A 26,769-nucleotide genomic window follows, 5' to 3' on the forward strand; every position below is an offset into this window, starting at 1 on the left:
ACAAGAGGAAAATGGATGTTCAGATTCAGAAATGACGCAAATCCCTGAGGAGAGTCTATCTACGTGTGCTATGTGTAATCCTGATCCTTTTGATAGTGTACCCATAAAGAAAGCCCCTTTCAGCATTTCTGCAGATGTGTCCATGAACAGCCCAAGAGTAGCCGGTGATACACAAATTGAGGATGCCACTTTGGAATTGCAACATGAGGGGGATATTTGTGTAGTCGACGAGGGCGCTAATGAGGATGTTGTTAACCATCTAGAAACCTCATCCATATTACGCCATTTGAAGCGAGTTCATGGCAAGCTGTTAGGAAAATTGGAAACTTATGCTAAAAAAATAACAACAAGCAGTCCATCATCAGCTAGGTCCCTTCAGTCAGCTAGATTCCGACACCTGCAATCTACACCCACAACACCGTCCTCATCAATATCCTGAGTAGCGATCGGAGTTAGTCCTTCATCCAAGTTGCTAAGGCTATATGACTCCTCCACTATCCTGGATTCCTCAGAAGAATTCTTGAGCGTTAGGCCCACTGCTGCTGCAGCTGTTGTTGCTGGGGGTGAATCTTCATCCCAGAAGCAGACCAAGAAGAAGACTACTAGTAGTTTACAACAATTGACTGTTAAACAATCCTTTGCAAGAGGAAGCAAGTATGAAAGGTGTCACCCAGTCACAAAACGGATCACAGACGCCATGGCGACTATGCTAGTATTAGATCTGCATCCAATATCCACTCTTAATGCAGCCGGTTTTAGACAGTTACTTGAGGTCTTGAGTCCCCGTTTATCAAATTCCATCACGACACCACTTTACTAGAAAAGCTATTCCTCACCTCTACCAGAAGGTTCGTAAAAATGTAATTATTGGGCTACAAAATGCCATTCTACCCACTGTAGACTTAACCACAGATATATGGACAAGCGGAACTGGGCAAACTAAGGATTATATGACTGTGACAGCCCACTGGGTTAGTGATTCGCCTTCACCAGCAATTTTTTTATTTGCACATGTATACAGTATATTATGCTTTTGTGTGTGTGTTTTTATTTCATGTACGTGTGGGGGGGTGTTTTTCTTGTATTAGAGAAGCTTTTGAAGTTTTATTGATGTCTAATATGTATTTTGATAACAATGTTTACAAACACGGGCGTAAGTGTACGTGACGTTTGCCTGACATAAAACGGGCACATAAGCTACCGGGGCTGTTCTGCGCAACTTGCGGCATTTTTAGTGAACTCTATTGGCACCTAGATTTCGGGCGCAATTATGGACGATTCTTCATCAGTCCCTAAGTGACTTGTCAAAGATTGCAAAACTGGTCTTCGAACCTAGGTTGATATCTTAGCACGGGCAATTCTATGCTGGAACAATCCTTTAACGTCCAGTGCTCACCTGTCATTTTTAGTATCAATGTAAGCCAGTATTATAAATAAATAAATAAATAAATAAATATCCACCTTCCTCTGTTATAATAAAACAGCAGACTGTGCAAGATATTTCCCCTCTCTCAACGGAACTGTAGCATCATCCATTTTCAATGTGAAGGGTACAGAATCAGAGAAAGCCAAAAAAAAAAAAGCAGCTGATGCATCCAAATTGAATTATAGGGGTTGAAGCTGACTTGAGAAATTCAGTTTTTATTAAATTAGTTATTCAGAGCAAACAGTTATATTCCTCTGAATAAGATGCATATCGCTGTCTCTGCTCTAACTATCACAAGCACTGTGCGAATCCAACATGTCATTCATACAATCATTATGCCTTGGTACACTATCCATCTGTCAGCAAATGATACAATAGTACTACACTGACACATTAGTTTTTCTTTCCGACCAGTGTAAACAGTGATTAGACCCTAAAGTGTCCAGTTAATCATTATATAGATACAATAAGCACATACATTGTTTTAAGTCTTGCTTTCTGTCCAGCAATCCGAGGGACAGCAATTATTACAGTATAAAGAGGCTCCTTGTGGGACGTTGTGAAGGAGCTTTGTCACCTAACTGCTAAATTACACAGAGAGAAATGTTCATTTCCCCCCATTTGACACATCATAATCTCATTTAGAACTGCATAATTGCAGGACAAAATAACATAATGCACAATCATGGACGATAATGGAGCAATGAAAATAAGGTTTTCAGGAGTGATATTTGCATGTCATTTTCCTGCATCCTAAGGCGAAACTTGTACATTTCCGAATAATTTATAATTCTCTCCAAATCAGATCATTCACGTTTTTAATTACTGCCTCCTTACGTGGCGGCGTTTTGTGAATTTACTGGTAGCTCGGTCGTTGAAACTGCTGTGTTGTTGTTGACAAATTGGTACATTATTTCATTATGGGTCGTCAACAGAGAGTTTTCAGCTCCATTTGTCAATAAAAGCCATTTGGAATCTCCTGCTGCACGGTTCCCATATTGATTCCGAAACCTAAACAGCAGTTAATATAAGAATTCATCTGCAAAATACAATAATTTAAAAAAAAAGAAAAAAAATGCTCCTAACAAATTATGGAAGGTCTTTTCACAGCTACTTGTCAGGTAAACAAGCGCCCACTTGTGACTGAAAAGAAATTGATTTTCAATAAAGGGGAACTCGGTGATTTAACCAGGCAATTTAATAAATTTGTCAGGCCAGCCTTCATGTTTTGCTGTGATGCAATTACACAAAAACTGGTATAGGATCATTGCTTTATTTTACAATGTGGTCATTTCAATTCACTGAATATGCTGAGTGATGCTTCCAAGAGAGATTTTGGAGTAGATTTACCAAACCTTCGCAATGGCAACATGGAGGTGCTACCCATAGCAACCAATCAGATTCTAGTTATCATTTTCTATAGTACTAGATAAATGATAGCTAGAATCTTATTGGTTGCTATAGGCAACAGCTCCAATTTTCCTTTTTAGATGGTTTGATAAATCTACACCTTAGAGGGATTAAAGGCAATGATTATTTAATGTGTTTACAAAGTAAAAATGCCCATACACGGCAGATGAAAATGAATGGATCTGGTTGGTCTATCTCACGCCAAGAACGCAGATAACACTGGGTCCAGTTAGTGTCTCAGATCCAGGTAGACCTCTCCGAGATCTAATCAGTTCTGATAGTAGGTTAATTGGCTGCTATCAAAAAGTTACCCTAGTCTCTCTCTTTCTCTGTGTATTAGGGAATTTAGACTGTAAGCTCCAATGGGGCAGGGACTGATGTGAATGAGTTCTCCATGCAGGGCTGCAGAATCAGTGGTGATGATGATGATGAAAATATTGATGTGTTTAACCTCTTATTTGGTGAATCATGAGAGTAAGGGGACATGGGTATTTTTTTGTGTAAACAATTTTATTACTGTATTCAGACTTTGCTCGGATATGTGGTTCTCCAACGAAGGGCAACACGCAGACGTAAACCAAGTCCTATTAAAAGAATAGGACAAGAACTAATGTCCTTCTGCAGAGTGAACATGACAATGAGCCTCTCTCCACAGCAAAGACGGCCCATGAGAACACAATCTTTTCTCCCTTTAACTCATTAATCTCAGAGCACTTATGAAAATTAGAGATATGTTTTCTTAAAAGAAGAACTCAGCCAATAGTTTACATTTTGTATATGGTGAAATTAAAACTGAAGGATCACTTATTTGGGGTTTTCCATGAGTGAGTGTCCCCAATGCTTTTAATAATCCAGAAACTGTCTCTTGTATACTTCGTCTATGGTGCCTTGGAGTGTTTACTTATGTGTAGACCCCATGTGGCTATGAATAAACCTCAATGTATCCATGAAGTTCATTGCTGTAATGCATAAATTAACTTGATTGATACAGAGTATTTCATTTTTAACCCATATGGGGTTTTCATGAGCGTAGCCCAATGATTACTCCATTGAAGCCTTAGTGAACCCATCAATTCAGTAGAAGAGCTCAGGTAAGTACACTTATAGCGCTCTTTTATGCTCTATTCCGAGTTATGTATTTTCAATGCAACTGGAACGATGCAGCTTAGCTCTAAGCAGTGAATTGGATAAAATCCGCAAACATTTTTGTGCTGTATTCATTGTCAACACAAATAAGCAACTTGGATGATGTAAACGCTTTGTTGAAACACAAAGAAGGAAATCAAAAATATGTGTACTTGAATAAATAAAAGTTATTTAAAGGTGGGAAACCTCTTTAAGATCCATAATGTAAATTTCATACTCATATAGTAAACATGAAAAGTATAAAGTTTTAAAAATATATTGTAAGAATAACTGAAGTGTAACGTTACCTGCTGGTAAGGATTAAAGCATTTATCTCCACAAATCTCTTCACCTTTCTTGCATTTAACGAACAAGCACAATTTACCACTCTTATCCCTTCTTATTTTTTGTGCTGAATTACAGGGATATTCGTTTTTTCTTCTGACTTCATAGCCAAGAATTATTCCATTAGGTTCTTCCGGTGGAGCCCAATTAATCTGCACTGATCTGTGAAAATAAATAGCAATTTAAAGGGAAAATATCAATCAAGACAGAATGTTAGTTCCAAGCTATTGCTTATTAAGTAACATCATTTTGTATATTTTATTAGTAATTTTGATTGGAAGAAATCCATAGATTAATCATGGAATCATACTGTATGGACTTTGCAACCGAATAAGTCTTATATTGTAAGATGCATTATAGTAATTATAGAGTGAGAGGGACTGTTGATCAAAGCTGAGCAAACTAGAAATGATGGTGTTAAAAAAAAAATCTTCTATCTTGTTAAGGAGAAATAGGGTTGTGCTGAACAGTGCATCCTGAATGCAACCTACTCAGGCAGTGTACATATTATAGTATTCTTTCAATTCTTTCATTGATCAGCTTAGAGGGAAAATTGGAGGGTGTAAGTCCTTGGGTTAATTTGGTAAAGCAGACGAAGGTATCAGGAAGTGATGGTTTAAGGCATCTGCGGAAAACGTGGCCAGTGCCGTCTTTCCCATTGGGCACAATTGGCAGGTGCCCGGGGGCCCTGCAGCCCAGGGGGGCCCGTCGGAGGCAGCAAAAAAAATCAAAAAACCTGGAAAAAAAAAGACAATACTTACCTTGCGGTCAGCTGGCAATCCGGCTCCCTCCCTGGTCTCCTTCTCAGTACGGCGCTCGCAATGCATGTCGGGCGTGACGTCATCACGCCCACCCGACATCCATTGCGGAGCGCGACGGAGGAGGAGACCAGGGAGGGAGCCGGATCGCCAGCTGACTGCAAGGTAAGTATTGTCTTTTTTTTCCCCAGGTTTTTTTTATTTTTTTGCTGCCTCCGACGGGCCTCCTTGGGCTGCAGGGCCCATATATATAATCATATTTTTTTTTTTATATATATATGTAATTATATATATATAGGGGGCCCGGTGCACTGCTGTGCCCGGGGGCCCAAGATGTTGTTAAGAGGGCCCTGAACTTAGCTACTTCCTGTAATATGTTTATTCAGTGGTTTTATTACACACATTAATACTGTAAAAAGCGCAATTCTGCCATGAAAATACAAAGCAAAAACACATTTTAATTTTCTATCGTTTTTAAACTGGGCAATGCGCTATCATCTGAGCAATTTAAATCCTTGTGATTTTCTATTTTGTATGTGTCTTTTCTTTTTTTTTATAAAAGGTTCTTTTCTCAGGATGAAGAATTACAAACTATGTCAATTGTTTTAGCTCATTTCCACTGGACATCAATGACTGAATACTCATAGTGACAAACCAGTGATAACAGTAAGTTAGTACACCTCAAATATGTCGTCTCTTTTAGCATATTTGAAAGTATGGATATCTGATCCTTAATTCTAGAAATCTGCGACTCTTTTGTCTTAGTTTACAGATGAAATATCACCAAAATTATTTGTCATTTCTTATTAGAGATGACCCCCGTGTTTTGGTTTTGGATCTGGATTAACATTGTGTTTTTGTTTTAGTTCTGGCAAAACCGCCCTGGTGTGTTTTGCTTTGGTTTTGGATGCCTATTTTTTTCTACAGTCCCTATTTTTTTTCTAAAATCACATAATTTGGCGCTTTTTTTATTCCTACCCTATTATTAACCTCAATAACATTCATTTCCAGTCATTTCCATTCAAGTTTTGTCAAGTGACAAGAACACTGCTAACCCTCCTGTTTCTGTATGAGCAATGGCACTAGAGAATGGAGAGTGACAAGAACACTGCTACCCCTCCTGTTTCTGTATGAGCAATGTCCCTGAGCAATGTCACTGGAAACTGGAGAGTGACAAGAACACTGCTACCCCTGTTTCTGTATGAGCAATGGTGCTGTATCTCCTGGGAAGGGAGGTACTTATGGAATCCAAAACCCACGAGATCCGACAATGCAACAATGACAATTTGCCTCGATTCAGATCCGAGGACGTGCAAAGGTACCGGGCCGGCTCGTGAGCCTACTTGGATACCCTAAGTTTGGGTGAGCTCGGTTTTCAGAAAACCGAGCCCGAGCATCTCGATTTCTTATTGGTTTTACCAGTGACATCGTAGAGATGTGTATATACAGTGAATATCTTTGCAGTGGGATATCAGGAAGAGGTGCTGCTGTGTCGGTCACTTTAAATGTTCTATAGTATTCTGAGAACTTTGCAGACACAAGGTCTTATTACACAACATCCCTGGAATTCTATTATAGCAAGCAAAGCTGCTGATAGGTCATGAAATTTGCAAGGCCAGTATATAATTTATAAACCCTAAACAAACTTTTCTTTAATCAGATTTTCATTTTACACCCTTTTCGTAAACTTTGGGCCTCGTCCCTTAGTGATGTCACTAGTTCCTTCATAAGCTGTATTCACGTGAAAATTACTTCATCCTGCCTCTACTGTGAATAAGCAATGGCAACACTTTAAGAACACACCGGATTTGTGTGTGTGTGTGTGTGTGTGTGTGTTAAAGAATGCTCTACGTAATACAGAGGTGTAATTATTATTATTATTATTATTTATTTATAGGGTGCTACAAGAGGTCCGCAGCGCTGTACAGAGGGAAAAAACAAGACAGTACATGGTTTAACAGTCGCTCCTCCTCTGCCTCCCCTCTCTGCCATGCCCTACACTGGCTCCCCTTCCCCTACAGAATTCTTTTCAAACTCCTCACCACCACTTACAAGGCTCTCTCCAACTCTACTGCCCCTTATATCTCTAACCTCCTCTCCATTCACACTCCTGCCCGCTCCCTGCGCTTGGCCAATGACCGCTGCCTCTCCTCCACTCTGATCACCTCTTCCCATTCCAGAATCCAGGACTTTTCCCGTGCAGCCCCCCTTCACTGGAATGACCTCCCTCGCTCCATCTGTCTCTCTCCTACTCTGTGCTCCTTCAAACGAGCACTCAAAACTCACCTGTTCCTCAAAGCTTACCAACTATCCACTTAACCCCCATCTTCTCCGCTCATTCTCCCCTCTCTCCCACTGCCTCAACTGGCTCCTCTTGTGTCTGGTCTGTTTACCCTCCTTAGGATGTAAGCTCGCATGAGCAGGGCCCTCTTCCCTCCTGTCTACCTACCCGTTCTTCTGCTCCGTGTTTATTGCATCAGCCTGCCTGGAGTTTCTGAAGCATTGGTACTTTTTGTTTATTGTTCTGTACTGTTATACCCTGTATAGTCTACTGTTTGTACTATGTGCGGCGCTGCAGAAACCTTGTGGCGCCTAACAAATAAATGATAATAATAATAATACAATACAGTAAACTGGTAGGTTTTTATGAACAGGTGGGTTTTCAATGACTGTTTGAAGCTATACATCCTAGGGATAGTCTGATAGACCAACGGGGATCATTCCAGTGGTGGGGGCAGCACGGGAGAAATCTTGGGTAAGGGAGGCAGATGTGGTTACCAGAGGGGAGGAAAGGTGAAGGTCATTGGCCGACCAGAAAGAGCGGGAGGGGGTATGTATGGAGGTGAGGTTGGAGATGTAGGGAGCAGCGGAGTTGGAGAGGGCCTTGTACGTGAAGGTGTGGATTCTGTATAGGAAGTGGAGCTTGTGTAAGGCTTGGTAGGGAGGGAAGCCAGATGTGGAGCACTGAGAGAGGAAGATCATTTTTGCTGCAGAATTAAGTGTAGATAGTGGAGCAAGATGGATGTGTGGGAAGCCAGTAAGGAGAAGGTTGCAGTAGTCCAGATGAGAAATGATCTGTGAATGGATAAGAGCGATGTTATGGAGCTGGAAGAGAGAGGATTGGGCAAGAGATTGAATGTGGGAGGTGAAGTAGATGGAGGAGACAAGAATGACACTCAGGCAGTGGAGTTGGGGGACAGAGGAAATAGTGATGTTGTCAACAGTCAGGAGGGGAGGAGAGTCTTGGTGGAGGAAAGACAATAAGTTCAAGTTATAAAGTTGCTATATGAACAAATGATAAAATTAATAGCATAATACTATGTCTAGCATGTGCATTCAACTTTAAATATTACTGTCAGGATCTGCCTGCAAGCCCCTTGCAGTACATACTGCTTTGCATGGCAGCTCCTGCCCTTTTGTCCTATTATTGTATTGTATTGGCAGTTCCTCCACTCACCAGAGGAGCTGCTATTGTGCTTTATTGTGTGCATTAGGGGTTAACCTTCCTGTTCACTAATCATTCCATGCACCTGGATGTGGTCCATTTAAACCTGTTTCCCCCAGCACACATGGCTGGTTATTGTTGTCCCATCCTGTGATGTCATATCCTTGTGCAACCTGTGGATTTTTCCTCCTGCCTTGCTCCTCTGGTTCATGCCTGTTTGGAACCTGTTCATACTTCCCTGCATTAGCTGCTTACCTGCTGGTTCCTGAACATTGGTATAATTTCCTGCATCTGCTTGCACCTGGTATTTACTACTGCTCTCAATTACCTGCTATTTATACCTTTCTGCAAATAAACAGAGTGTTTTCACCATATTCGTGACTCCTAGCTGTACTCCTGTTTGTGACCGTGACAATTACATTGCTTAACATAAACCTAACATAACATAAAGAGCTAACATGAAGAACTATACAAAAATGTGTTGCTTCTTGGTTTATAAGAATTTTTTTAAATAACTACAGATGGTGCACATTTATTATAAATAAATGGTGCTTGTCACTAGGCATGTCAATTTAACTGTCCTCTAATCATGCTGAACTGCCAGTGCAATACAATGGAATTTGTGTCAGTGTGGCTCAATCCAGTGTATCCTCCACAGTTCTGGAGGCTCCAGACTGTTCCGTTCACCTATTAAATTGTGCTTCATCTATTCGTCACCATTTATTTTATTTGTTTGAAATAAAGTTTTATCAATATTTTTCAGAAGATATGAATAGGGGAGGGGAGGGGGTACAGAAAGGAAAAATGGGGGTGAGGAAGCAAGGGCAATCAAAACAGAAGGACCTTTATGTGTAAATCAGAGAAGTTAAATGCAAAAAAAAAAAGAAAAAGAAAAAACAAAACGTCTTTGCGAATACAAAAACTGTGCACCGCTGCTCCCACAGGGGTGCCGCGGCCAGGGGACAAAAAAACAACAACTTACCAATCCGGCGGCGCCCGGGACCCAGCATCCTCCTCCCTCCTCGCTTCTCACTGAATGACGGGCGTGACGTCAACACGCAGAATATATTCAGTGAGAAGCGGCAGGAGAGAGGAGACTGCTGGGTCCTGGGCACCGCAGGATTGCTATGAAGATAGAAGAGAAGACAAAAGAAATAGAAGAAAGAAGGTCAAGTATGGTAAGTAAAGAAACCGAGGGAAAGGTGAAAGGAAACAGCAATGGAGGGGCAAAAGAATGAAGGAGGGGGCAGAGTGAGGATGAAGAGGGGCAGACAGTGAGGATGAAGAGGGGCAGTGTGTGTATGAAGAGGGGCAGACATTGACGATGATCAGGGTCAGACAGTGTGTGTGGATGAAGGGGCAGTGTTATGATTTTTGTACATGTTGTTGTTATTTTTTGTTTGATCTTATTCCTCTAAATATTAGCTGTAAATTATTCTTTGACAGAAATATAATTGAAAAAATATATAAAAATAATATTTTCCCTTAGATTTATGTGTATTATTTGTGCAAACAACTTACTAAGTAATTCTGTCCTGACCTAAATACTTATTACGTTATTTTGACTTGGTGAGGTTGTTCCTTTAGACATTTAATCTGATGCGGTTGCCTGTTAAATTTAAAAGTGTCTTGTAAGTGCTGCAGGGCGCAGGGGAGAGGGGGAGAGTTAAGGGCGAGGGCTTCAGTTTAATCTGAATTTATCTTATTATGTAAAAGCAAGCTGTAGTCGTTAATTTTGGACAGCAGGTATAGGGGTTTGTTAGAGTGAGTGGGACATCGTCCGCGTAGAGAGAGATTTTGGACGATCTTGTGCCAGATTAAATAACCAACATATTTTGGTTGTTTCTGATTCTAGCTGCTAGGTGTTCCATCAAGAGGAGGAGGGAAGATAGGGGACATCCCGGCCTTGTACCATTGTGAATTGGGAATGGGGAGGAGGAACAACCATTGGCAAGGACCGTAGCGGAGGGGTTGAAGGACAGTGAAGCTATGCCCTTGAGGAAGGGGCCGCAAATACCAGCAGAGTTAAGGACTTCACACATAAAGGGCCAAGAAACTTGATCAAAAGCTTTCTCAGCGTCAAAGGCAACCACCAAAGCGACGATCTTCAGTTTATTAGAAGCATAGATTAGATCAATTGCTTTTCTGGTGTTATCTACTGCCTGGCGATATGGGATAAATTCCACCTGGTCTGGACGTACCCATGAGGGGATAACACGCGCCAGTCTTTTACCTAGAATTTTAGCAATTAATTTGAGATCCACATTTAATAAGGAAATGGGACGATAACTCGTACATTGACTATGGTCTTTTCTTACTTTTGGAATAACCACTATGCTTCCTCTGGTGGTGGCCCCATCGAACTTCTTACCCAGGAGAACAGAGTTATAGAGATCCAAAAGCATGGGAGACAGAGGGGGGCACATTTTTTTTTTATAATACATTGTGGTGAAGCCATCTGGACCTTGGGCAAAGGTATTTTTACGAGATTTAATAATGGATTTTAATTCTTCAGAAGTTATTTCTGTATTTAGAGAAGATAGCTGCGAGTCGGATAAAGAGGGTATTAGTCACCTTTTAATGTAATGTGCCTTTAAATGTTTTAAACAGCAAACAAAACTGATTTTAAATTTAGGGAACACATAAAAATTTGCTGCTTGAGATGATATTTTTATAATAAAGTTATTAATAGTGAAAGTGGTTCGTGGGACAGTATATGACATTTTTATTTACTTGTTTGATAATTATGTTTATTGTTCATATGCTCTTGAAGAAGCCTTACGGGGAATCTGCAGGAATCAGTTCACTCCACAGATATTGATTACGTTCTTTATGTGCTGTGTAAATCCTCATTCAATAAACATCGAACGAAGCCACGGTACAACCATTATTTACAACAGGAATTATGAGAGCGTTACGTAATCTCCCAGAACAATATGACTACATGTGTTGTGTCACAAAGACTGCAAGAGGGTTGTCAGTCAAATATACGAGCCACAGATAATTGCAAACAATAACTGGGACACTGCAATATACTTGTATTGTTAACGTAGGTTAAATGAAAAATATACCCTATTTACATGCAGGGGTAGATTTATCAAAGCTCCTAAACAGGAAAAGTGTAGGTGTTGCCCGTAGCAACCAGATTCGAGCTAGCATTTCTCTTGTCCATCATAGAAAATGATAGCTAGAACCTGATTGGTTGCTATAGGCAACACCTCCATTTTTTCCAAGCAGTACTGGATGAATGAGCTCTTGTACTAGTGGGATGATAGCGATGATTGTGGGGTACTGTTGCCTCCATCTTCATAATATTGCTTAATGCCTGTAGTCTGATCTGTGTCAGAGTGATATCAGGCGAAAGGGAAATAATGGGAATTGGGGACATAGGTTGAGGTGGGAACAAAAGGCAGATAATTCACTATAGGTGCCATTAAACATTAATTGTCATGAGTACGAACAGAAAAGTGATAGAATATTTATAAATTGCCCTGCCACTTCATGCTAGTTCCTATCACCTTACATATACTAATTTATAACTACCAAAAGTCCTAAATAAAAAAACGGGACACAGTTATTCATGTTCCTATCATCCAAGGCAACACCTGATCCCCTTAACCATACCGTTAATCATCCCACCAATAAGCTATGGCCTAGACCCCAATCCAATAGGCCATTATGGCTTTCCCAAAAACAACAGGACTGATGAGGTATATGCCTAATTATCATGTGAGATCCTTGCTGTGTTCTATATTGCTTTGCTTTACATTTTTTTAGAACTCTTTCTCCCTCTTTGTAGCATTTTTCTAAGGGGACCTACAGACAGTGGAGGCAGCCATTTTGTGGACTAAACCAATACTTATAGTAATGTGACCGATCAATTCTTTAGGAACCAATTCCTCTTGAACATGCCTCTTGATATTAGGTAGAGCAACGATGAAGTCACTGGTTCCTAGCAGTGTAATAGGCTGAATATTGGTTCAGCTCGCAAAACGGATGTCTCCATTGGGGTAATATTTTTCAATAAATGGTGCAATTAAAAAAAAAACATGCAAAGGTTACCTCAGGCACAGAAGTAGCTGGTGCTTAAAACTTAAAATCTATCTAGTATAGTAGAAAAGTCCACACTCCATGAATGAATGAATTAAATTTTTATATATATATATATATATATATATATATATATATATATATATATATATATAATGCTGTACTAACTACATTTCTATATTAAAAACAGGGAATGTAAGTTCCACATATTGCAATATATGTTAAGCTGCCCCAACTCACGCCAAGTCTTCCCATTCTGGTCAGTCCTGACATGATCAAATGCTATGCTTTTTTATCTGGGCTTAAGGCTTACCTGCACACAGCTTTTAAAGGCAAGTCTTTCCCAAGCACTAGCAGCCATGAGAAACCTGGGACTTACCTGACATGAGTTGGAACTAATTAATGTAAAGAATGGGGTGCAAGACTGATGGGACTTACATTGTATAAACACTATAATTCACTCTCCATGTACAGACTGGGGTGCAAGAAGGGGATGTCCACATTGTATAGACAAAATACAGGGATCCTCTACACTCACCAAACATAACACTTTAAGTTAGTTAGTACACATACTTGCCAACTTTTCCTCGTTGGCTTCAGGGAAATCCGGGGGGAGGTGGGCGTGCAGGAGTGGGGCAGGGCTAAGATGACGCAATATTTTCATCATTAAGCCCCACCCCCACCACTTATCTATTGTGGGGGCGAGAACCGGAAGGTTGTCCTGGTCTGGAGCCCGGGAGGTCTCCCAGAAATGCAGAAGCCTCCCGGACATTCCGGGGGGAGTAGGCAACTATGCGTTATAGAAAAGCAGCTAATGAATCTCTAGAGACTGAAGTGTCTTTTACATTTCTGTCTCCATTACTGAAGTCATGTTGTCTTATCTGTCAGTCTTTGATAAAATCTTGGTCTCCACCCCCATAGGCATCAATACATGGACATAGGACATGATTTCTGAACTGTGTCATCATGCCAAAGATGGCGAAGCCAACCACGTCTTGTACTGGCTCAGCATCAGGGAGAATGCCAGACTCTTCAGGGAGCAGGGGCGGATCTAGAAAAGTATCCTACCCGGGGCGATTTAGGCCCCGCACCCTTTTTTACTTCAAGGCTTTTAAACACAATCAGAGCAGCCGGGCAGCACACTGTCACTGCCGAGCGGACCTGCACATATCCAGGCCCCCCCCCTGGATCAGCCACTGTCAGGGAGTGAGGGAGATCACCCCTATTTCAGGGAGTCTCTCTGACATTCAGGGAGAGTTGGCAAGTATGAGTTAGTACAGCATTAATTATGCGTTTGGAGAATGCAGAGTATCCCTGTTTTTGTCTATACAATGTGGACAACCCCCTCTTGCACCCCAGTCTGTACACAGAGGGTACAGAGGATCTATGTCTTTTTGTGTATATATAGATTATATATATATATATATATATATATATATATATATATATATATATGTATATGTGTATATATGTACGTGTGTATATGTAATATATATATATATATATATATATATATAGCTATATATATATATAGATATATATATATATATATATATATATATATATATATATATATATATATATATATATATATATCTCCGCCTTGCATTGTCCCTTAGAGACAAGTGCAGCCTCATGCGTGATGTATTGCAGGGTCTGTTATATTATTTTCAAAGTTAAAGCAAGACAGACATTTTTACACCACCCAGCCCCTTCATACTTCAGGATCAGAATTAATGAATTACCTATTGATTAAATTCCACTCTAGCAAATCCACCATGGCAAATAAATGAACTAGCCAGGGCACGTGTAGGCCACAGCCAGGCATGTCAGGGCAATCGATCAGCAGTTAGTAATCTTTGGGGATATAAGAAGAGTTGATGATAATATGACATGTGAGGAAAGGAATGCTAACAGATCTACACTGGCTGAAGTCATCTGTCACCACTACAGCTGAATTGCAGGGTGGTTAATTATGAACATGTGACATGTGCTCTTGTATGATTCATAATAGACACATGTAAAGTTTTAGCGTAATAATATTGTGTATTTCTGTACAATGCTCTACTGAGGTTAACACATGTACTCTATAGACTCATGTGATCAGCAGAAATGGTAAATTACATATAACCAGTGTGTTCTGAAATCATCCCTATAGCATTGATAAGGAAACTTTGTATTACAATGGAATAACATACTTCATATAATATATTAACGGTATTAGATGTCACAAAGCAGTTTTGTAACCTATATAAATGTACTGAACCAATTACCATATAGTTTTATATAGTCACAGAACTCCAGGTATTGTGAAACTACAAGCCCCAGCATGCTTTGCCAGATTATAGATGGCAGGGAATGTTGGGACTTGTAGTTACATAACACCTGGAGAGCCAAAGGATGTTCAGGCCTGCTCTAGAGTGACAAGAGGGGCATTTTTTCATCCTTCCAATGTATCAGTATAGAACTGAATTAGCTCTTATGGACATTCCGTGTTACTATCTGGAAACGCTTAGCGTTCTATGGCTAACACATACTTGCCAACTCTCCCGGAATGTCCGGGAGACTCCCGAAATTCAGTTCAGTCTCCTGGGCTCCCGGGCTCGTTGGCATTTCTCCCGCATCCTGGACTTCACCGAGAATCGCGTCAAATGACGCGATTCTCGGTGATTGACGCCATTTTGGAGGGCGGGAGGGAGCGGGACGAGGCCAATCGCGTAATTTTGGCCCCGCCCCCGCGACATAAATTACGTTTTCGTGGGCGGCGGGACCAAAATGACACGTTTGGCCTTGTCCCGCCCCCTCCCGCCCTCCAGTCACGCCCCCTCTCCCGGAAACTTGTTTCCGAGAGTTGGCAAGTATGGGCTAACATGAGGTACCACCCTCAAAGGGGCCCATCCACCAAATCATTTTTTTTTTCAAGTAGTGTGTGTATGTGTGTAATGCCTTCTCATTCTGTTGGTGGCCTTAGGCTGCTCCCAAAGAACACTGGGCTATCCCAAAGGCCAGCTGTTATTATTGTCAGGCTACTAAGCAGGGTTTTCATTTTTTGGGTGGCGATTCTCATTAATACCCCATTCATACTGCACCAAAAACCCTGCTTTTTGCAGAGGCACGCTGAAAAACCCGGGTCTTGGTGCAGTATGAATAGTCCAACCACAAAATCCCGGGTCTAAAATACCGGGATTTTGCGAGGGGTAATTTTAGTACCCAGAGGTCCCCCTGACAGCCGGCAACGCACCGGAGACACCGCTGGCTGAAAATAAGTTAGGTAAACATTTGTTTTGTATTTTTTAGTAATTAAAATCTTTTTTTCACTTTTTTTTTTCTAAAACCCGGGTCGGGCAGGTGCAGTATGAACCCGCCCGACCCGGGAATCTTCTTATCTATACTGCCCTGTGCCCCGGCAATATCCCGGGTTAACAACCCAGGATATTGCTGAGGCGGCAGTATGAAAGTGGTATAAGTTTGCATGAGTACCAAAGATCTGGTTTAATATAGCCATATATATAGATGAAACAAGTTAATTTGAGAGAGACATAGCAACATGCAACAGAATGGACCGACATACTTTCTGCCTCAAATAACCTTGCTCCAACTACAGATTTACCCTGTGATAGCGTTATGCATTGTAACCCGGCCTGTATTGCTTATGGTATTGAGAAGGTCATACCCCACAGCTAGTCTTTGATATTTCTTAACCCACCCAGAAGATGGAACAGGATCCATAGTCTAACTCTATGTTAAAAAGTGAGACTACGGTGTATATCTGGCTCTTATCTAGTCTCCACTGCTCTGATGTTAGGCCTGAAATATCTGCTGCTTAGCACTCCAGCGTGTAGAAATGAGGAAGACAGTCTATGCAGGAAACACTAGAGATAGCGCCAATCTTTCTATTGGGTGATCCCGTTGATGAGATCACAGTGTGTCTCATACTTGCCGACTCTCCTGCAATGTCTGGGAGATGCCTCAACTAGCAGGAGACCTTCCAGACTCTCAATAGACTAATCCATTCTCCCAGAGAGTACAAACATGTCATCAAGCTCTACCTAACTCAGAAAGAACCGCGTGGCAGCGGTGTGATGGCGTGATTGCATCAACATGTCACTTTGTATCTCTCTGATCGATGGCGTTCTTGTCCAGCCCACCAGATGCTACAAATCGCACCACCTCTTCCTTTCCTACCTTTCCCCCATATAGCACATGGACACCATCTTTAGACTGCCAATATGTAGTAATGATACCAGTCAACCATCACAACATACCACGCCCCCTCCCCCCGATATCACCCCTGCACTTACCTTGAGCTGATGTTGGTTATGTTTGGATTGGGTATTTTATTTGGCTTTCCCTCAACAGTTGCAACTTGGGTAGCGTTGCTTTTTATACATGCATATACGGTGCAGGCTTCAACCTACAGAAATCATAATTGAGCAAGACGTCATTACCTACTATAGTTAAAGAGCACAAAGTAAAGTCATATTATCAATCTTTAATTATTTTCTATTCTGAAAATACCAATATATTATTTTAGCCATTTCTTCCTGAAACATTACTGACTAGCAATTTAGCTATAGCTGTGCTGATATAATCAAATTAAGTATTTGCTAAAAATATGTTTAGTAAAAATAAATATAACTTACATTTACACTGTATGTAAGTAGAAAACAAAACCTCTCTTTGACTCTATTTATTATTGTGCCTCTTCTTAAAGTATTTTTGTAAGAAGTGCAGTACCTCCTTTAACCATACAGATGTCACTGTTGACTCTTGTGTTGGCTGCTATACAGCTGTACAGCTGGGGGAGCCAACTCATCCATTTGGGATTCTCTATCCAAAATGTATATTTTACTACATAGTGTTTGGTGAAAATATTCTTTACCTGAAAAGTAAAATCTATACACGTTCTCGGGCTGATTGAATTTGATCTGTTTCTTACGCGTATTTGTTTTGGCCCCAGAACTTGTATAGTTTATAGGCATCAGTAGTGGCGGAAGCGGAAATTTAGAAGTGGCGGTATGAAAAATGTAATAGGAATGTCAGTGCATGGAAATTGGTAGTTTATTAATGAATGCAGTAAAAGTGGCGGTATGCCATACCACCGTGTACACCCCCACTTCCACCACTGGGTGTCAGCTATGAGCTGGCAAATTTAAAATTCGGCAGTGGAAATTGTGTTGGGGGAGGTACATTTTTCCTATGACCACAATTGAGACACTAAGTATACTGACATAAAAATTCTGATTAATATATGGGCAACAAGAAATAAATACAGACTTACCTTAAAACAGATGGACAACATATCCCACACTCCTCATAAAAATTCCAAATACAGATAATGCTGTCACTTAAAATGACGACCTAAGATTGCCCGTTTTAAGGCGGCGATGCTGTCCTGCCGCCTGTATAATCTAAGTTCTTCATCATAATCTCAATCTTATTTAAGCATGTCAATTTCTGATAAGCTCATTAAATTGTATTAAATGCAAAAGACAGCTTACCCACAAGAGGGGTTTATTTGTCAAATTAGGTTTTTTTCTCTAAACATTCAGCAAAACATTAGGTCACAAGTAATTATACACAGAGAATGTTATATGTCTGCATATTTGTATTCATTAAAATCTAACCTTTGCCTACATAACATGGGTGAAGCCAATTTGTGAACTGAGCTAACATGGGGAAGAAAACAGCCAGTCAAGTCACTGGGAACTACATTGCGGTCTCTAGTTCCTAATGTCCTGATTAACGGCATTATCAAACATTGATTGGGCATAGATTTGTCAAACCTTATAAAAAGGACAGGTGGCCATAGCAACCAATCAGATTCTAGATATCATTTTGTAGAATGTACTAGATAAATGCTAGCTAGAATCTGATTGATAGCGAAGGGCAATACCTCCACATGTCATTTTTAGAATGTTTGACAAATCTGCCCAGTGGTGTCCAAAATGGCTGCCTCCACTGTTTGTAAACAACAGATCCACTTCAACACGAGCAGGAACTTGTGACCCATAGCGACCCTTCTGAATTCTGCATTCATTTTCTAAACTGCACTAAGAGAATCAATGTTAATTAACCTTATAAAAGGTATGGAGGTCACAACCCTGCCCTGTATGTGTCAGCAGGTAGTGTAAACAAAGTATGCCCAACAATGTCACCCATAAAACTACCTCCAATGGTTTCAATAGTCCATAAATCCACAAGTTCATATATCTATAAATAATAAAATCTAATAAGTAAAAATGGAATGCTAGACAAAAGAGACAAAAACTCCCAACAGATCAAGGGCTAAATTTACTAAGCTGCGGGTTTGAAAAAGTGGGGATGTTGCCTATAGCAACCAATCAGATTCTAGCTGTCATTTATATAGTACCTTCTACAAAATGATAGCTAGAATCTGATTGGTTGCTATAGGCAACATCCCCACTTTTTCAAACCCGCAGCTTAGTAAATCTAGCCCCAAGTGTGTTTAATAACAGATTAAAGGATTGAAGTGAGTAGACAATTGTACTCACAATGTAGACACTTAATAATCGTATTTGAAGCATTTTAAATCAAGCCGCCCCCAACCACATCAAACAGCATATCCCATGAAAATACGCTTACATGCTGTTTGATGTGGTTGGGGGCAGCTTGATTTAAAACGCTTCAAATGCGATTATCAACCCTCTACATTGCGAGTACTAATGTATGCTTCCATCTCCACTTTACAAACCCGCCGGAAACTCTCATCTTGATACATTGAACCATTGGTCTATAGGGAGTTTGTATCTATTTCGTCCAGTCCCCTCCATTTCTACTTATACTTTTGCAGAATAAATGAAGGGTTAACGCATAATTTGGCACATAAACCGTTTTATGATATGAGCCCTTTTATGTTTATTGGTCCTTTAACTCACACAATGCGGATCATTGACTAAAAAGTGGAAATGAACATTAATCTGCAGCAATCAATCAGCAATTAGCTTTGATCTATCTACAATAGGGATTAGAAACCTACGGCAGGTATACAAGAGGGGTACATTGTTTAGACATATTTTTAAATATGTAAAGCTTTAAAGGGTTATTTGGCAAAAATATATATATAAACATTTTTGGGGTCATTGGAATAAATTTACACATTCAAGCGAATACTTTGGATATATTGATACACAACAGGTATAAGTGCTTGGTAAACATGTACTGTCACATACGAGCCAAATATTATAAATTATTGGGAGTGCTCAAGTCACCCCACCCCACCCCACCCCATGTGACCGAACAATGCCTTGCATAGACATGATTAGCTAAAACACAAATACTGGGGGTTCACAAGCACCCCACAGAGCTAGCTACTAGGATAAGGGTGTACATGATGCAAAAAGGTTAAGAATCTCGGGCCTGATTCATTAAGGATCTTAACTTGAGAAACTTCTTATTTCAGTCTCCTGGACAAAACCATGTTACAATGCAAGGGGTGCAAATTAGTATTCTGTTTTGCACATAAGTTAAATACTGCCTGTTTTTTCATGTAGCACACAAATACTTAATAGCTTATTTGTACACTGAAATTTAAAGTTGATATTTGTGTGCTACATGAAAAAACAGTCAGTATTTAACTTATGTGCAAAACAGAATACTAATTTGCACCCCTTGCATTGTAACATGGTTTTGTCCAGGAGACTGAAATAAGAAGTTTCTCAAGTTAAGATCCTTAATGAATCAGGCCCCTCTAATCTAGTGCAAACTGTATAACCGTTAGTTAACGAAAGCAAACAACTGAGTTGTTGCTATGGTTACTGCAAATTTTTCTTTTGTTAGTACATAGCCCCCCAACACATACTCAACTTTATACAGTTTTTACCTAAACTTTTTTTTCCCAACAAACCTGTATGTCGTAGACCGTAAACGGAGCCAGATCTCCCAGGACAAACCGATAAGGTGTGCTCCATTCCGTCTTGTAGAACTTGTCATTCACATAGACGGAATATTCTGTGACAACGCCATTTGGATTCGAAGGGGATGTCCAGATGACACGTGCAGCTGTACTGTTGATTGCCACAACCTCTGGAGGTTGCATACCCTGAGGCTCTAGAATTAATAGAAGGATCTGAATACTCTCCAGCTGTCTACGTGAAAGACCTTGTTTAACCAAATGCATATTAGTATTTCAGCTTCAACAGAAAGAAAAAACGTTTAGCTGTTCAGTGATGAGGCTATCACAGCCGGCAGTGCTGACTAAATTGGCTTATTACGCTCTCAGTGAGAAACGACGAGACCACTGGTAATATGTTTTCTATAACCAACATTGTATTAATCTGCTGTGACGGTGTGACCAGTCAAATGTTATTTGAATTACCTACAATTCCGTATTAGAATCAAATGAACTATCAATCTCAGTATTGATACAGTCGGATCCTGATCAGCATTAGGTGTGCACGGACAGTAGTTATATCGTCGTAATGGGGAAGCGGAATTGCGCTTGACCTGCAGAACATTACAGGCTTCACCCCGTAAATTACATCGAGCAATAGTCTGGCATTATCGTTAAGTAAATGATCTAAAATGTTGATTATCACACAGTAGTTAATATAGAGATCTAATTTAAAAATAAAATTCCCGGTGCTTAAACGACACAGTTATTCAGGGATGACAGGAATAACTATGCAAAATGTTTCTTTATCATGTCACCCGGCTGTATATTAATTGTTTTTTATAAACAGAAAAAAAAAAAGGTGGTAACCTTTGGTATCAAGGAGGAAATGAAGATCCTCTCTTAAGGAGCTTTTTAATGGCCTGGAACACTTACTTGCTTGGGAGGTAATGATATTATACAGTTTATAATGAGTTTTTATAAAGTCGGATTAGACATAGTGTTCTGCTTGTGTTAAGATTTAAAGTGGAGCTATATGTAACGTATTATTTTTAAAGGGCATTTTCACTTTTGGAAAAGCCCTTTGAAAAATGAATACCCCACCTTCTCGTATCTAAGTCTCAGTGCTGGGACTTTTAAATGCTATTACGTCGGGGGGACAATATGGGTGGATGTGATATATGCTAGTTTAAAACTGAGGCTTCACTAAGGATATCATATCTGATCCTCCATCGTGGAGGACCAGAGTCCTTAGCAGAGACTCGTACTATAGAGAGAGGGCGATTGAGATTTTGAAATGTGGAATTGTCCCGTACTATGCTGTAGTTGTGGGTCAGCCTCATTTACTTATTTAGCCATGGTTGTCAAAACACCTCTGTTTTCTCAGTCAATCTGTATATTAATAAGACAGAAATGTATCAAGTTTGCAGTTTTGTACTCAATGCAAATGAAAATCTTTACCAACCAATAAGGCTATTGTAAAGGGCCGTTGAAATACAAGGCATACCTTTTACACAACAAGAAATTGAAAAGGAAAACACATATGAGCCAATTTATCAGCAGTATCACCAAAAAAATAAATGCAAAAAATATCATACTACAATCAATAATACATATCAGTATACAAACATGCAGTGCTGTTTATTGCTAAGGCTACGTGCAATTTATATAATATGGGCCTGAATTACAGTGATAATTTACATTTCACACTAGTAACTGAATGCTGTTATTTTCCTGTGTATGTTTATCCTACGTTGCAAGTCACATACGTTTTTGAGAGCACATTATAGCAGCGTCCAATCAGCAACAGTTGTAAAACTGATATAAGTCAGTCTATGAATATTATCAGTATTCAAATGTAGGAATTTTTAAATAGTTTTAATATTTTTTTATTCAGTGTTTTTGTTTATTTTTCCCTACCACACTTCCTTTACAGAGTACTTTCATATAATAGTAGAGACCATCTATATCCATTTTTATTTGCATTTCACACTTTAATAAATGCATGAACAGATGGACAAATAGGGCAACTAAGAGTCAATTGTATTGTTACCTTTGTGTTGCTGGAATGCATCACTAACGCTCACATTAGTTTTCATGCATTTTTTCCTATTTTCCTAACTAATGATGTGTTTGAAGTGTTCCCTGTTACCTATAGCTCGTTATGATGATGCCATACTATGATAGTACAATATAATATTATACAGGAACCTAGGAAATCTATCAAACCTTGCAAGTATACAGGGGCAGGCTGGTCCAGTCCTGTAGTGGGCTACCTTGGGCTGGGTCACTGGGCCACCTGCATTTGTTTCCTTTAAAATGTTCCTTATCAGCTGCTGAGTCGAGTCTTGTCCCCCAGGCTAAAATTTGCCAGCCCTCCCCTGCAAGTATAACATCTTACAGCCAATATTTGGGAGCAGTGCACAACCTGTGGAAGTTGGTGTAAGAAGTGGGATAACATTGCCGGCTGCACTTGGGCCAAAGTCCCTGGAAGCCCTGCTGTGAACCCTATCTGTTACATAGGTTTAGTGCTGCTTGCTTATACCTTCTTTCTTGCAACTGCAAATGAACCATCCGTTATAGGAAACTTTCTAAATTATGAGTGTGGCAAGATAGAAGGGTGGACAGACAAGAAGCAAGAAGGAGAACTGGAGCAAGGGGTATTTCAACAGTTCTCTTAAAGACAAGCAATGCCGGGAGAACATTTGTGGGTGAGTAGGTAGGATGTGGGGTTGGTGTTGATGGAAAAAAATCAAGAGGCCCTTTTGCACCAGGGGCCGAAGGTGCTTTAGTAAGAACACTGGTGGTCAACATTGGTTCACAGTTATAAGGCAAGTAGGCTTATTTACTAAGCTAAGGCAGTGGTTCCCAAACTATGCGCCGCGGCTCCCTGGGGTGCCGCGGTGATCTCACATGGGTGCAGCGGACAGGGCCGGTGGTAAGCAAAGCAGGGGAGTGCTCTGTAATAATTTTGGATTAGGGATGCCTTGAAAAAATTATGCCAACCCTAAGGGTGCCTCCAACTAGGAAAGTTTGGGACCCACTGAGCTAAGGTACTCACTAAAGGGGTAGTATGACAGCAGATGTAGGTGTCAAAGGCCTTCAAATTTTTTTTTATTTCAATATAGAAATTGGTGAGACTTTTTTTTCTTAGCAGCTAAACTTGCATCAGAAATTTTTATCAAGTCTGAAACAGCTGCCAGTATGCCTGACATGTTCATAGCACACTGCCTCAAAGAACAAATCTTTACAAAAATGCTAATTGTTCCTGAATTTGACCATTTATTGACAGTCGTATTGCTCCAAAGCACATTGGAGAGTAAGTTCAGGCACGGCTAATATTCACTATTACAGAGTTATGCTCTTGTCTCTGTAGGCCTTTTATTGATCTCTTTCCCGAAGTCAACGATGCACTTAAGCATTTTAACATTTTAGACCATTTGTTTAATAAAATGACATTTTAAAGCAGAAGGCTGACTGGTTTCAACCTTGCAAAATCAATCCATTTAGTTCTGAGATTTGGGAAAGAGCTGCAGTTGTCAGTACTAACCTCCATCCAGGGTGGTCACGTGTACCCAGCCGCTGCTCATGCTGTGAGGACCATTGGAGACCTCTAGATAGAGCTGATGATCTGTGCTCGGATTCAAGCTGCCAATCACTGTATGGTTGGCATCCCTCTGGATTGTCAGTGACTTGTTATAGCTGGGAGATTTCAGTACTATGGTGTAATGATCGACATCACCTTGCAAATCCTGCACAGCTTGAAAGAAATGCATTCCGTTATTAGTTACAGAGAGATTATATGTTTAACAAACATTACATTTATATGACCAAAAATCATACCTAGTAGTTGACCTTTTTCGGAAGGAAAGTTTCTGGAAACGGTAAAAAAATTCACATTTCCTTTAAAACGTTTTGATTCTGATGTAGTTAGTTTTAAGTTTGTGAAATCCATATCTACGACAGAGTGTACTGATGGGTAAACCCACGATTTCACAAACTTGCAACTTACTACAAGGCCAGATTTGCTTTAAGGAAAGAAAGGAAAACGTGGATAAAATCACCAGATTAGGGCGGAAAATCAATGGATGAGAGGACGAAAAGCAGAAGATTATCCAGTATTCAACTTATTCTCACACATTTTAATTCGGATGGGGCATCTGTATTATATAAATGCTTATAACTTTGACCTGCACACTGTATTAACTGGAGATGCTCACTGACCCCCGTGAACTGGTTTTGGTTTTGGATCTGGATTAGCTTCGTGTTTTGGTTTTGGATTTGGTTTTGGCAAAACCACCCTCATGTGTTTTGGTTTTGGAATTTTTAGAAAAAAATGCTAAAATCACAAAATCTTGCTCTTTTTTTGTTCCTACATTATTATTAACCTCAATAACACTAATTTCAAGTCATTTGCAGTCAATTTTGACCACCTCACAGATCACAATATTATTTTCATACACTTTTGGACAAATACTGCAGCGACCTGGCTGGATGGTAAGCGACAGAGCAATGACTCAAACACACGGCAGTTCCTACCACATCTAGGACACATTGCCACACAGCAGTGACAGTAAAGAAAAATGGGTGTCCGCCCTCCCTCCCACTCACCATTATGTTGGATTTTAAAAAGGAATCCAAAACTCGCAAGATCCGAGATCCAACGATGTAACAATGACGTTTTGCCTCGTTTTCAGTTTTGAGGGCGCGCTCGGCTCGGTACTCGGATCCCCTAAGTTCTGGTGTGTTCGGTTCTCAAGGAACCGAGCCTCAGCATCTCTATTATTAACCCATTGAAAGTAGATATACATCTTTCTAAACCTATACCATCATCTTCATGCAACTATTGTTCCTCGAACGCTGAAGTTCTGCATTTAATCAATTTCGTTCACCAGCTTTAAATAGTGGCGGATGGGGGTGTGAGCAGGAATACCTCTCACAATCTGCAATCTCCCACTCACGTCTCATTTTCGTTCAAGGCTCTACGAGGAATGGGGAGTCCCATTCTCCAGGTCATAAGACCCTGCAAACACCCACCTGACAGGACCGCTGGGCACAATCACATAACCATCACACAATTTTATTGTGTTTTAGAAACTCTTTTTCCATAAACATATCCAATGGGTTATAAAAAAATATTGTGAATTTCAACCATAATAGAAAACAGGTAAAGTCATAGGAACTATACAGATATCCAGACTGAAACTCACGTTATTGTCAGACAACCTTCCAGGGAAAATTATTCAACACATGAAACTCTCCCTGGATATTTGGAACAGATGATAAATATATAATTATTGAGTTTAGGAGCGGAATGACTAAAACGATCATAGATCATGCTAGTGGCACATATTGAGCTAAAGGTCAGGGCTGCCATCACAAACTGTGGGGCCCAGTACTAATTAATCTGGCGGCGCCCCCCTCCCCATACATGTGCACCCCTCCATCTTTGCCATACATGCGCCCTCTATCCCTCATCACAGTACATTCCCCCCCACTCCCTTATCACAGTAAATGTTCCCCTCCACCAAAGTAAATGTCCCCCTCTCCCCTCCCCGCAATCACAGTTAATGTCCCCCTCCCCCCCACAGTTAATGTCCCCCCCCACAGTTAAGGTCCCCCTCTCCCCTCAATCACAGTTAAGGTCCCCTTCTCCCTCTCCCCCCCTCCACAATTAAGGTCCTCCTCTCCCTCCCCCCTCCACAGATAAGGTCCCCCTCTCCCCCCTCCACAGATAAGGTCCACCTCTTCCCCCCTCCCTCCCTTCACAGATAAGGTCCCCCTCTTCCTCCCTCCACAGATCAGGTCCCCCTTTTTCCCCCCTCCCTCCACAGATCAGGTCCCCCTTTTCCCCCCTCCCTCCACAGATCAGGTCCCCCAGGCTCTCCCTCTCCCCCTCTCCACAATTATGGTGGAATAATAGCTCATTAACTTACCTTCTCCTGCGCAATGCTGCAGCTCTGGCTCCCGGTCACTGATACACTGGGAGTGCGGCACGCGGTGATGACGTCACCGCGCCACCCATGCTACCAGCCTATCAGTCTGGGAGGCAGAGCTGCAGCATTGCGGAGAAGGTAAGATAAAAAAGGGGAGGCACGGTTGGTGACTGCGGGGCCCGGACAGTCCAGACAGACGAAGAGGTCTGTCCGGGCCCCCTAGTCTGTCCGGGCTTCTCACAGCAGTACTGGCCATACCCCAATGATGGCGTCCCTGCTATAGGTTATTAGCCATACTGTCTAAAAGCAGCCGTCTATTCCCAGAGCTTCTCGACTACTCTCAGCTCTAGCCGAAAACCAGAGGGGGTGGCGGGGAGAAGTGGGGTAAGCGGGATGACCTATCACAAGTAACTTTTGATTGG

At 40.7% G+C, this 26,769-nt stretch overlaps 1 protein-coding gene across 1 annotated transcript in view; it reads right to left on the reverse strand.

Annotated features, from left to right (window-relative positions):
- The window catches only part of USH2A (usherin), a 558,840-nt gene that overhangs the window by 151,873 nt on the left and 380,198 nt on the right, over positions 1–26,769 (reverse strand). The window contains exons 45-48 of the mRNA XM_075204257.1: positions 23,962–24,171; positions 20,427–20,629; positions 16,861–16,973; positions 4,270–4,468 (exon numbers count right to left, since the gene is read on the reverse strand). Of these exons, the coding sequence (XP_075060358.1) occupies positions 4,270–4,468; positions 16,861–16,973; positions 20,427–20,629; positions 23,962–24,171 (725 nt within the window). The remainder of the gene's footprint in view (positions 1–4,269; positions 4,469–16,860; positions 16,974–20,426; positions 20,630–23,961; positions 24,172–26,769) is intronic.

Source organism: Mixophyes fleayi, chromosome 3, assembly GCF_038048845.1.
Source record: "Mixophyes fleayi isolate aMixFle1 chromosome 3, aMixFle1.hap1, whole genome shotgun sequence".
In the NCBI taxonomy this organism is placed as follows: Eukaryota; Metazoa; Chordata; class Amphibia; order Anura; family Limnodynastidae; genus Mixophyes; species Mixophyes fleayi.